General features: G+C 46.7%; 1 protein-coding gene across 1 annotated transcript in view; it reads left to right on the top strand.

The window, feature by feature from the left end:
* LOC129386779 (pseudouridine-5'-phosphatase-like) overlaps nt 1–4,078 on the top strand; it is a 6,255-nt gene extending 2,177 nt beyond the window's left edge. Inside the window, exon 2 of the mRNA XM_055074978.2 lies at nt 3,237–4,078. Within this exon, the coding sequence (XP_054930953.2) occupies nt 3,237–3,461 (225 nt within the window). The 3' untranslated portion in view covers nt 3,462–4,078. The remainder of the gene's footprint in view (nt 1–3,236) is intronic.
* The last annotated feature ends 9,591 nt before the right edge of the window (nt 4,079–13,669 follow it).

The raw sequence follows: 13,669 nt of genomic DNA, 5'->3' as shown, positions 1-13,669 counted from the left end.
GGACTCGCGCAGGAAGAACACTGCCAAGAAGTAAACAAGCGAAAGTTTAAAATAAAGATTTCCATAGTAGAATACAATTTAAAAGAAGATTGGCTGTGGTTTAGCTCTGGGTAAACCTAGTCGAGTAGCGATCGCTACAGACCCCCGGCTGCTCTTAGGCTTCGCTTGTAGTTAGACATGTTATTAAACTTAGTGGTTTCGCACTTAGTGGCTTCCCCCAACGGCAGGAGCGGTGGCCGCGCGGCGACCGCGACGAGCCGAGTTAATGGAGAATCGAGGGCCCTGGTGTGACCCCCCGGACCCTCCCCCCTCACCCCTTGTACGTGCCTCGGTTCGGCATACAAACGTGGAACTTGACTTATGGTGTGTCCACTTTATTTATCTTGCAGTCATGGTGAACGCTTGTGGCTGGCGTCATCGCAATGCGGTTGTCTAAAAAAAAATAAAAAAATTGACGGTCACCTTAGCATACGCCAAAGTGGGTGAAGGCGAAAGCCTCCGCGCTCAAAATTATTTAACTTTATATTATAAATTTCTTGATATTATCATTCGAATGCGCTGTTACTTCTTATTGTTTTCTCCTATTAAAGGTCGTGGGTTCTAATCCCACTAAAGGTTGTGGGTTCGAGTGCCTTAATTAACTCTATATTATTTAACTGTGCCTTGTTTTGGCATGATTAGCGGCATCGATGTGAAAGACGACGACGAACGCGCGAGCAAAGACATGACCGCTCCGATTTTCTGTACCTCACAACGTGACCTTGAAACATAGAGATCTAAGGCTTTCGCCTTAAAATGCGATTTCAGCGCGGTTCTCCGCAGAGATTAGCTGAGCTTCAAAATCCACATATTCATCTTTACTAATTACCTGTGTGAAGCGCCTTTTTTTCGGCCACATAAGTTTCTCCCTTGATTGTCACCGTCTTCACTTTGGCCCTCTCCCTTCGTTCCCATTCCTCCTTATTCCAACGTTGATCGCTCCATTTCCTTATTATTTCTACATAGCAAAAAAAAAAAAAAGAACAGTTACCGTCCGCTGCAGTTTCGCCGAAAGGCGAAGCATCGATTGCGATAGCAAATTAGGAGACATACACGAACTAAGGATAGTTTTATTGGCCGTATAAACTTGTAAACAATCGCTAACTAAACATTCGCTAAGCATGGTGTGAGCGTGCACAAGCATATATGAACACATCACACTCGATGAGCGCGGACACTCGCTGTGAAAACGCCGGTGTGAGCAAGTGCGGCAGCAGCAGCGAGCGAAGTAACCTTCGCGCGATCTATCCCTTCAACGCAAAAGCGGCGAGGAAACCGCGCGCACAAAGATATGAGCCGTCTGCTGATCACTTTCAAGATATGGCGCGTGCAACCGCGCGCGGCCGTGCAAAGTACGCACTTGTTGCGGAGTAGAAACCACCCCATCCCCTCTCTACCGCGCTGCCTTCCCGCTTTCCTGCCTCCCCGCACGCGAGATGAGTCGCAAGCTCCCCTTACGCCCAGTCGCGAAATGCGCAATTGCTGCCGCAGCATGGCGCCACCCACCCCTCCCTCTGTCCCACCAATCCCCCCCCCCCCCTGCCTTTCGCGCGACAGAAGACGGCGCGTTTGCTCTCCGCTTTCTTCCTTCGCACGCGCCAGATTGAGCCGTGATCGTCTGCTTGCCTCGCGTGATTTTGCTCGCACATATTGGGGGCGAGCTCCACCAGTGGAAAAGCTGGCGCTGCCGTCGCCGTGACGTGGCATGAGGGATCACGTGGATACTAGTGGGCACAGCGGCCGCGTCGGTTGCTTCAGACGCTCAAAAGCAAGATAAAAACGAAACTTTAAAGGTCCCCCTGCGCTGCCGTTCTGGTTAAGTGGGGGGGGGGGGGGGGGGGGTCCCGCTTCGGGTGTCTTCTTGAGAACACTTAAAAGCACTATAATAGGTATTGGCTGCCTTTGAAGGTGTCCAACATGGTAGGCTACTGCTCGGTGCCGCAGTGTCGGAGGTACGCAGCGGAGCCCGGTGTCAACCTTCACACGTACCCATGGACAGGGCAAGAAGCATGGCTCGCGAAACCTAGAACCGACAAGCAGCCGCCGGCTACAGATCGGGTGTGCAGCAAGCACTTCCGCGGGGAAGATTTGTCCTACGGCGTCGGGGTTGCGATGTAAAGCGCGCAATGAGAGGTTCGTCCGCTTGCGGTGCCCGGATAATGTCATGACGCTTTGGTCTGGGATCTTGTTGATGCTAGATACTGGCGAGATCACTGGAATGGAAAGGGAGCCGCAAGAAGCACATTAAAGGAAGGCATGGCATAGGGTCATATTTCTGTTAGCACTAAACAATGAATCAACAAAAAAAGCAGCGGGAAATTGCTTGTTGGGAAGACCGATAAAGTTAGTGCGATGCAACCTGAGAAATAATGATATTGAAATCTCCAAGAACATAGAAAAAAAATTTTTTTAGTTGCTATGTGTATTGTTGCTTGTGCACGGTCAAATACTCATATGCTGCGGCCTGAAGCGCACGGCACGGTGCCAAAACATGGTCGCAGCGAACACGAAATGTTGTGCGCGGACATGGATGCAGGCGCGCACTCGCGGTTACCGCGAACCCGCGCGATCGCTCCACTGAGGCTTCATTCTATTCTGCTCTATTTAGTTATACGGACAGCCCACTATAAGAACATATTTCACATAGCTTGGTCTAAGCGACTCCTTACCTTTCACGCGCAAGCAACCGGTTCGGGGTACTCCATCGCGGCGACCGCGCGCAGTGGGCATTCACTGTGCGCATCCTGTGCTTTCCGTTTGCCCAAGGTTATTGTTTCTACAATTAAAAAACTTCTGTCGTTTCGACAGCACTTACAGAAGTGACCAGCAGGGCTTCCGCGTGGTGTTTTTATTGAGCGACCACAACAAAACCGATGAGGAGCGCGCCGCGTTATCCCTCATACTACTCAAGCGAGGCGCTTCCGGGAGGCAGTGACTCCGTAAGACCTCGCCGCCAAAAGCATACGACGCGCGGCGACGGTCTTATCGCCCTTGGTCTTTGTACCGAACATCATGGCAATGGTGACGGCGGCGGCAAGCATGCCTACGCAATGTCCATATAATTGGTGTGGCAATAACAAATAAATTATCCCGGCTTCCCTCGTGGCTCATTCTCGTTCGAACCGAGTAGTGCAGGCCGGCCTCTTAGCCTTTTTTCCCCCCTTATTGTAAATGTATATGACTTCTCTTGGTCGCAGGTTCTGGTGTTCGAAGACGCGCCGAAGGGCGTCACCGCCGCCCTCGCCGCCGGTATGCAGGTCATCATGATACCCGACGCTCGCATGGACGAAGAGAACCGGCGTCGCGCAACGCTATGCATCGCCTCGCTCCTCGACTTCAAGCCCGAGCAGTTCGGACTGCCGCCCTTCGAGGACGGCACCGAGGACGGCCTCGAGGACGGACCCAAGAAGAAGAAGGAGTGAGGCGGAAAGACGGGAGGCGAGTGGCTCGGCCCACTGCGTTAACCGTCTCGACTACAAGCCGGCGTTGCCGCACGCCTTTCCGTCACTGCCGCGGCGCGCAGATGACCGTGTCGCGCTTAGCGCGCCCTTCCTCATCTCCAACGAACGGAGAGTTCACCGGCGTTCGGCAAGCCCCCAGGTGGTAATTTTCGCGTCTCGTGGTGTCTCGCGAGATTTCCTCGTTGCGCAGAACCAGCCTAGGGCTCCTAGTAGGGCAGCGCGGACGCATGAGCTGAAGCCTCTTAGTGTGTAAAAGTACTTGTGTACATTTATGTTTCATGTATAGCGACACCGGCCGTGCTTGGCAAAATGCTCGCCCGAACAGTAACTTACGAGAATCCTCAACTGTTGACGTCGTAAACCGCTTATATTTTGTACGGGTGGCGTAGATTGTGTATGTGTACGTACGCGCCTCGCTTCAAGTCTTACTCGGTTCCACGAGAACATTCCGAAATCAACCATGCCTACCTTCCTTGTCACGCATCTGTTTACGTCTGTTGTGTGCGATATTCGCGTTTGTTCTTAGTGCTAGGGGAGATACGAAGGGCTGATTTTAATTACAAGCGAATGTTCACTTACTCTGGTATTCACGTCGTGACCTGTTTGCCTTCCTTCCTGCTAAGAACCTCTCCACTCTTCCAAGTGCCTCTAAGCATAAGTGTACGCTTTTGACGCCCATTGCGAAGCTGACGATGTCTGTCAGCAGACGAATGCAACGTATACAATCCGTGTAAGCCTGCTGACGTTGACTGCGGAAACGTCAGCTGTTGTTTGCGCAATATTCTTCTTGCATCAGTTGATTAGACCTACCAATAATGGTTCATGCTCAGGACCCTGCCAATTTTGAGCAGCATGTGTTGATGTCCCGTCATACATGTTATACTCTTTGCAAGCCTGTGACGGAGGCCGTGCCTGCAGGGCAACACGTTGGCCAACACTGTTCGCGAGCGACTTATCGGGATTCGCGCTACGCAAGAGTAACGACATGACACACATTTTGACAACACGCCCGCTAACAACTCATTGCACCTTTGGCGCACTCTCTAAAAACAAGGTGGTGCGAGCAACTCTGAGAGAGTGTCTGTATATTGTTCTTCTTTCTCGAGTTAGATAGCAGGTTATGCTTACTGTTGGGGCAGTTTGCGAAGCGTCTTGTATGAAGCCTCATCGCGTCATATGTACCTTTGAGATGCGTGACCAGGCAAAATTTTACTTGCATGCTTTGGTTTTTGTCATATTGTATGACGCTTTATTTGTGCTTAGTACCGAAAAAGAATACACGACATAATAGGAATAAGTGCACAAATGTGTCCACAAAAACATCGTAGAACATGTGTAATTCACCGACTGCATGCTAGATGGCGCCAAAAAACCGCATCGCAGATAACAGAACCTCGGCAAGGGGATTGTTTGGTACGCCTTTGGGCATTTCTTCTTGTTATATTTGTTTGTAAACGTGCTGCTAAAATGGTTTGAACTGATATTCATGGGCGGTTGCGTTAGCGACATAGTGTGCAAGAGACCCGGGTGTCGCAAGTCTTTTCACTCGAATCTTTATGCGAATTGACCTTAGTGTATTTTTTATAGCGTCTGACAGTACCGTAATTGTAAAACTATTTGCGGACAGTCTTGGCCAAACTATTGCCCGCTTGGCAGCGCCTATAGAATACTACCACGGTAACCGCGACTGTACGGGTAATTGTCATTTGTTGGGCGTGTTGGTAAACTGACTTGGAAAGCATATTTAGCAGCAGCGAACAAGGACACAAGAGAGACGACACCACAATGCTCTAACCTTCCTGACCTTGCTGGCTGGCTCTAAATATGCTTTCCAAATGTACGGGTAAGCTTCTATTTATTTTATTGTTATGTTTTGTGTTCTGTCCATCCAGTAGAAACCGCACACCGAGAATTGCCTTGTAAGGATGCTTACATAGCACTAACACGGCGTTGTGGAGAAGCGACTATGGTGCGGCATAAACTTTTCTTGTTCACGCTTACAGCTGCGCAGCTGTTGAAATATTGCTGAGCTGAAGAGTGGCACATGCAGGCGAGATAGCGTATTAAAGTTCTTCTAACTTTAAAAATAACTGTTTGCAAAATGCTGCGCGTCTTATGGCGAATTTTCGGGCATAACTGTGTAGAGCAGATAAAGATCGATAAAGGAATTAATAGGAAAGACTTTTTTTGCACAATGTATTACGCATGGTTGAGCATACATATATACATAGATCTACGGTGGGGTATTGTAAAAATAAAATACTGCAGCCGGGCCTGCACGTTGAGCATACAGGGGTCGGTGCCACAGCTCGTGTCTGTAGGACGACCTGCCTGTGATTGTGGCTGTGAATTGATCTCTCTTACCTTTACTTGTTACCACTAAATCTGCATATATACTTGTATGAAAGGACCAAAGCTTTATCCGTGTGGTTTGTCTGTGAAATGCTTTGTGTTTTATGCCAGCTTCTTGTGGAGCTAGACCTGGTTACATCAAAGGCAACCGCTATCGACGACACGAAGCCGTGCTCCCTTGTTCTTTTTTCCCTCTGTGGCAAATGCGATATTCAGTACAACAGGATGTTTTCCGATGGACATTCTATAAGCAGCATAGACCATAGCGCATCTGTGTACAAAGCATACGTGTGATCCTGAAAGAAACAAGCAAGAAACAAACAAACACAGACTCAGTCAAATAGATCCATGATCAAATAGATTTTAGGCTAATGTATTTCGTTAAACGGTTTTAGATTGCCAGTTTACATCCCCAAGTTTCTCGCTGTTTTAGGGTCACCTCTTAGTCATTTGTAGAGATAGATTAATTTTGGTGGCATCATTTTTTTTTCATACGAGAATAATTAACGTGTCGTTTGACTGCGCAGTACAAGTAAGGAGGTGAAATGCTGTCACCCTGCGATGGAGGCACAAGAATCGCTCGAAAAGAATAGCAGCGATCAGCGATGTCACGCAAGAAGTTATACGGACTACGCATGTTTTTTTTAAAGAAAACGTGCGCATGAGCTAACTCGCTCCTCCATCCTGCATGACAAGTAAGCGGCGAACTGTTCTTAGAATTCTGTCTAACCGCACGAGCCATACTGGGCTAACTTTGTTAAAATGTCGATGTACATAATTGTTTCTTCGTCCAAAGTGTGGCCTGAAGTACACCAAAAAATGAAAAACATCACTAACCAAAGATATAGACACTTGTAGGATGCTATTGACTAAAAGATGCACAGAATTGCGTGGGAACGTTGAAAGAACCAATGCCAGAATCGTTACTACACTTATCACAAGTTGACAGTGCTACAAAACAAATATTTGACGATAATTCAAGGCTAACAGGGTACTGCCGTTTGAAGCGAGATAATGGTGTTATGCGAGAAAATACGCCGATGACGACTGTACATGCGTAAATAAAGTCCAGAATTAAAGCTGAAATTATCGGGCTTATTGCGTTTGCACGTTTTCAGTATCCACGCAAGTCTCAATCAGAACGCAATAACTCTACGCGATGCCTCGTAGTTTAGAGATTATACAGAAAAGGGGAGGGGGAGGTAATGAATCTGCTGCGGAAAATACTGAGAGACGGCTGGAACATTACAATACATTACAGATTTATTTCTGTTCATGCTGCAGAGTTTGAAATCACAAAGAGCGGAGCCTGCGCAAAAACCTGCTTTTCGCAGCTTGAGGACCAGCCAGCGCCCGTCTGTCACACAAAATGCAGAATAGCAACACCCACGATTTCCATGAAGACAGTGATTGAGGTGCGGTGAATCCGGTTTGCTATAGACACTTCTAGCCACTTCTATGTTTGCCTAGACACTTCCCGGCAAACGTGCTGACTTCAGTAGGCCAAGTATACAAGCATACACATATATAACAGAAGGACGATTATAACAATAAGTAGCCAAACAGGTGACAATATAATTGATGAACATTTTGACATCGATAGTTGACATGGATGACCCGGAAACGTGAATATATTTGAGGCAATAAAGTTATACGAACTTTAATTGTTTGTTACCAGAAACTACGCGTCCTAAGAGCCGATAAACACGAAAGCAAAAATAAATAGCGTGGCAGTATCGGCGGCCGCCCAATTTCAAAGGGGATGACCTATTGCCCGTCGATTCAGCGACTGTACAAAATGCGTGCTGCAAGGTGATCGCGCAACTGAAGGGCCACTTGTGTGTGGCAGTTGTAACTATCCTGGCAATAAAACTTTTTGTTATTAGAAGAAAGTCGCATCCCTTCCTACGTATTTCTGTTAAAACAGCATGATGCTCTACTGTCTGTACTTTTTTTAATTACTGCCATTTTACTTTTTGTGGTATTTCTGGATCAAGTACATGTGCCTCGTTGATGGGAAAGTTCGTCGTCCGCGTGTAAATTTCTTTCAGCCATGAATCTTGTTTGTTGAAACGTTGCCAGGAAATTTCGTCGTGGAGTGCGAGCGATCTATCGATCGAGGTTGTTGGAGAGCGAAAGGTTGTACGGCTGTGTTGCAGGACCAAACTAAACAGTCTTGCGTTTAACGTTTCCGAGATTTGGCATTCCGTTCGGGCGTTTCCTATCGGCCTCGAAAGATGTTCAAATGAGTGATAACTGCAGCAGATATTTGATATCGGCCGAACGCGCTATTGTCATTTGTAACTTGCAAGCAAGACTGTATAGTTTCGTCCGAGCTCACTCCGAGCATACAGCTGTGCGCACTTACATTGACGTGTGTACAATGACGTCTCGGTTTTGTGCACGTGGCAACTGCCGAGCTAGCTTTGGTGCGGTTGTAACTCTGGTACAAATGATCTAGCAAGGAAGGGATTGCAAAGGGTTTATTGGATATTGTTCGTTGATGGTGATGTTCGTTGATTGTTGAATAAAGAATAAGTACTGGTAATTGCAGTGACTTTTTTTCTTCTATAACTGAAACGAGAACAGAAAGGAATAAGTGACAAAATTTATAGAAATAGCTTCTCGTCTCGGAGGCCAAGCGTGGACTTCTCGGCGGCGGCACTAGATGGCGCAACGTGTCCAGAAAGAATCGTGAGAGAGGAGCCCGGTTGCCGCTTGCCGCGTTCGTAAGCGCTCGCACGCACCGGCGCGTCATGCATTTTGGAGGCCACACGCAGGCTTCGCGGCGGCGGCACTAGATGGCACCGTGTGTTTTTTTTTTGGTGACATTACAAAAGAAAGCAAGTATGCTGATCAGACAGCAATTGTTAACATGACCTCCGTCACCTTTTTTTTTTTGTGTGTGAATTGCTTTCCAATCCCGAAGAACTTTAGAAAAATACCGGACCCCATCACTTATTTATGATATCTGACAGGACCGGCGACAACTGACTTGACACAAGTTTCACCGTCGCGGGGCGTATCACGTAAAAGCTCGGTCCTGTTGTCTTTACGGAGGATATTCCTTGATGGACCTCGTTGGCTGACGTTGGAAAATGGTAAACTGAGCGAAAGCAAAGTGCAAGACTAGGCAAGTCGGGAACGGCTTGAACATCCATTAGACCACTAAAATAGTCACTAAAAGCATTGGCTAACATCAGTGGAATTATTACAACAGTTACCAGTATGAATGACTTCACGCAAGCATGGTACAGACGTGCGATTGTGAGGAAACTATGATTCTTTTTCGGTTCTATCAGCCAAATTTTTTTCTCGGTCCGGCGTTCGTAGAAATCGCATTTGGCACGCTTAAAGATAGGATAAAGCACATTGATATTTTTAAAATCTATACTTAAATTCAAGGTTAAATGGCTGATTCTTGAGCTTCTTGTGGAGTCGATTTTTCTTCTCAATAGACCTCTTCTGGGCAGTAGTAATCCGAGGATTTCTTGGTTTGTGGAACCAGTTCAACCAGTCTGACGTCACTTCAGTTCCGCATAATCTGCGCATAACCCAATACGTTAGCGCGCTGCGTATATATGCCGCCGTATCGGGAATACGCGTTCATTGCCCGACGCGGGACCGTGCACATGGTGGCAGCGGTGCCCGTTCACTATGTCCGCCCCGTCTACGCTGTTCCCGCGTCCGAAACCATTGGATGCCTCTAAACACGCATGGATTGCGTGCAAAATGTGGAAAAGTGAGTTATTGCTATTTTCTACGGCCACAGAGTTAAGTAAACAGCCTAAAGAAGTGCAAGCAGCAACGTTACTTTACTTTTTTTTTTTACTTCACGTTACTTTTTTTTTCTTAGGCGAGCGCTAAAACTCTCCACACCCAGAGTCCGGCTCCTAGCTTACAAATCGGTTGTCCTTCCAATGTTAGATTATGCGGCGATAATTTGGGATCCATTTACTAAAACGAACATTATTAAAATTGAAAAACTACAAAAGAAAGCAGGTCGTTTTGTTTACAATGACTATGGAGGCACATCAGTAACTGATCTGTTATATAGGGCTGGTTTGATACCTGTATCCGAAAGAAATCGCGTTTCCAGACTTAAGTTCTTATATCAATTAATCAAAGGTCATTTTAATAATAATATTGACGGACTAATATCCTTCTCTTCCGGTTACACTACAAGACAACGTCATAACCTCACAATCACCCCTTTTCGTCAGCGTAATAACTGCTTTAACTATTCATTTTTTCAAAGAACAGTGACGGAATGGAATCGACTTATTTTACATGTTCCTGAATAATTACGATATGCCATAAACCTCACAGTGCTGCTTTGTCTACTCCTATGTTACACATCATCATTGAACTTTGTTATCTCAAATGCTGATCCTTTTTGTTTGTTCGCTAATCATTTGCGGCCTTTTTTTCTGGCTTCTTTTGTAAATATTTGACCAGTGCTTGTATCTGTACGCCCACCCTGCCAAAATCCTGGGACTGCGAAAATCCCTGGGATTGCAGTATCACTGAATAAATAAATAAAATAAATAAAATAACAATTGGAAAAGACTGCAGGAAAACTTATAGCACTTTCAAATTCAACAATGACCAGGACAAGAACAACGTCAACGTTTTGCATGAAAAGTTTGAAGAATTCTACAAACCATCGACGAATTTGACATTTCATGAGTTCCGCTTCGGATCAAGAGACCGAAAACAGCGGGGACCTTTTAACGACGGTCTCACAGACCTAAGGCTCCTAGCAAAGGAGTGCGAGTTCGGAGACTTGGAAGACCGCTTGCTCCGCAGCCGCATTATGCTGGGAGTGCAGTACAAATGTTTACAGCAAAAGCTTATAGCCGAAAACCTGTCGCATCAGAAGACAGTCGCAATATGCCGAGCCACGAACAAGGCAAGGAGCAATTTAAGGAATTCAGCGAAGGCACCGTAACAGCAGGCAACACAGTAGTCCATGCAGTGGCCCAGCAAACGGGACCTTGTACTCGTTGCGGTTATTTCGCCCACTGTGGCGTAATCTGCCCGGCTCTAGGGAAGGTGGGCACAAAGCGCGGTGGGCGCAGTCACTTCGCACAAGCATGCAAAGCATCGGCGCGCCATCAGAACAGAAGCTTGGAAAAAGAAGTGCGCGGTCTGCAAAGCGAGGACGACGGTGATTACCCTCTGCAAACTTTAACCGTCGGTGCGCTAGCCTCAGACCACTGGAGCGAAACAGTTGACATTGAAGCCCATTCGCATGCAAGCTGGACGCAAGAGCTAACTGCCGTGTAGTTTCGAGCCAGGATGTCAGCAAGCTTCCGAGCAAGCCTCAGCAAGATTGTCGTGTAACTTTAACGGCGTCCTTCGGCCACAGAACTGTGACCAAAACAAAAATTCGACTGCATTTGTTTGCAGACAACAAAGTGAATGAAAACATACTTTTTGTCGTTGATCAAAACATGCCCGTGAATCTCACTGGATTAGTAGATGAACGCCTAGGTTTTATATCCAAGTCGACCAGTTGTACTTAGCAGCGCAACCGTGTGCAGATGTTTTAAGTGGACTGGGACAGTTAAAAGGCGTTGAGTACACCATGAAGCTAAAGCCCGAAGCCGTAGAAGTCGTCGTGCCGGCGAGGAGTGTTCCGTTGGCCCTACGAGAAAACTTGAAGGAGGAGCTCCAGCACATGGAAGACCAAGGCGTCACATCCAAGTTAAATGAGCCAACAGAACGCTCCAGTCACATGGTTACTGTAGTTAAGAAAGAAAAATTACGTATCTGCCTAGACCCCACTGCGCTAAACAAAGCTTCGATACGGGAGAATCAGCCCACGCCGACTCTCGAAGATGTAGTAGTGCGTAGACTTGCCCGAGCCTAGTTTTTTTTACAACTCTAGACGCACCATCAGAATTCTGGCAAATAAAACTAGCTGACACGAGCTCGAAGCTCTGCACAATGAGCACACCGTACGGACGCTATCGGTTCTTGCGCATGCCTTTCCGCATTGCCTCAGTCTCGGAAGCGTTTCAGGCAGCAATGCATCGCGTGTTACAAGGTTTGCCAAATGTCGCAGTAGTAATGGATGACATCCTCTTATGGCGCAAGACTAAAGAAGAGCACGACTACCACTTGAAGCTTCTTTTAACACGCTGTCGTGAATACAACCGGAAACTAACCCTGAGGAAATGTTCGTTTTTCCAGCCCGAAGTAATCTACCATGGGACACGTGCTCACTGTAGAAGGCGTGCGAGTTGACCCACAACGTGGGCAACATACTCTTCTATTGTCAGCATCTAAGAATAGTAAGCAGCTGCAAGTTTTTCTGGGCACGATAAACTTTCTGCAACGTCTCACCCCTAACATGTCGGAGGTGACCGTCCCTCTTCGATCTTTGTTGCGCAAGGAAATCGCATGGGTATGGACAGAAAAGCAGCAAGAAACCTGAGAAAAGTCTCGAGAGGCTCTGATATCCCGGATTCTCTCTTATTTTGGCCCCAAGAAAACAGTTACGTTATCAGTTGACGCTTTTCAGTTCAGGATAGGCGCCGTTTTTATGCAGGGTGCGCCGCTAATTGCGCTTTCGTAAGGGTTACTCAGAGATGCGAAGCAAAGATATGCTCAGATAGAAAAGGAAACCCTAGCGATGGTGGGCGACTGCACCAAATTTCATCACTATATATTTGCACAGTATGCAGTAACAGTTGTGGCAGATCATCGGCCATTGGAGGTCATATTCAATAAATTACTTTACCAGTGCCATCTACGCTTGCAACGCATGCGACTGATCCTGCAACGTTACCCCATCATTGTGACGTATAAACCCGGCAAAGAAGTGCTCCTCGTAGATGCTTTGTCTCGTTTTCCCCGGTAAAGCACACCTGGAAGGACTTGAGCAATTTCAAGTTAATGTTCTTGATTTTGTTTCAGCCTGAAAGCGCTGCCTGAAAGACCTGCGTGCAGCAACCAGTGATGGCAGCAACCTGACAAAGCTGCGTGAATGCGAAGAGCAAGCATGGCCTCTTCACAAGCTCGAATTCCCAGAGCAACCTCGGACCTACTGGGCGTACCGAGAGCAGATACGCGCGCACCATGGCCTCGTATTTCGCAACAACAAGGTAATCACACCCGAGTCAAAAACATGCGAAATGACTCGCCTCCCTTACGCGGCGCATGCTGGAGCGGATAAAATGAAGGCGAGGGCTAGGAATATGTTCTGGCCGAATGTAACAAGTGACATTCAGCAGTTCTGCAAACGCTCCAAGGTGTGCCTAAAGACTCGGGCTGCGAAACGCCAAAATGCACCTCATAAGAGGAAGCTTTAGCTCGGGTGCTTCTATCTAAATACATGTAAAGGGAGAATTCGTTTTCTCGGCAACCACGGCACCAAATTTGGCGAGGTTTGTTGCATTTAAAAGAAAAACTTAAAATCTAGTGACTGTTGGTTTCGAATTTTCGATTTAGGTCGTCATTTTTTTTGTAAAAACTTGGCAAAAATCAAACGTTTTCAGAAAACGAAACTATAGAGTTTACAACTAACTCGTCAATGAAAAACGAAATCACAATTCTGTGAAGTGCATATAATGGCACATCTAAAGCTGACAAAATTGATATGTTACAAATGAATCTAAATAGATTAGTAATATGAAAATACAGCTTTTGAGAACCCTTGTACCCAACGTAACAAATTCACGTAAGATAAACGATGACCCGCCGAATTTGTCCGCCTTAAATGTTCTAATGGGGGCCAATTACAGAACCGCGATATCTGTTCTTGATGCAGAGCTATCAATACATAAACTTCGTGTTTCTATATTTTTCGA

This window comes from Dermacentor andersoni, chromosome 8 (assembly GCF_023375885.2).
Source record: "Dermacentor andersoni chromosome 8, qqDerAnde1_hic_scaffold, whole genome shotgun sequence".
Classification (NCBI taxonomy): domain Eukaryota; kingdom Metazoa; phylum Arthropoda; class Arachnida; order Ixodida; family Ixodidae; genus Dermacentor; species Dermacentor andersoni.
The sequence above is the reverse complement of the archived record's forward strand: the minus strand, read 5'-3'. Positions and strand labels throughout refer to the sequence as shown.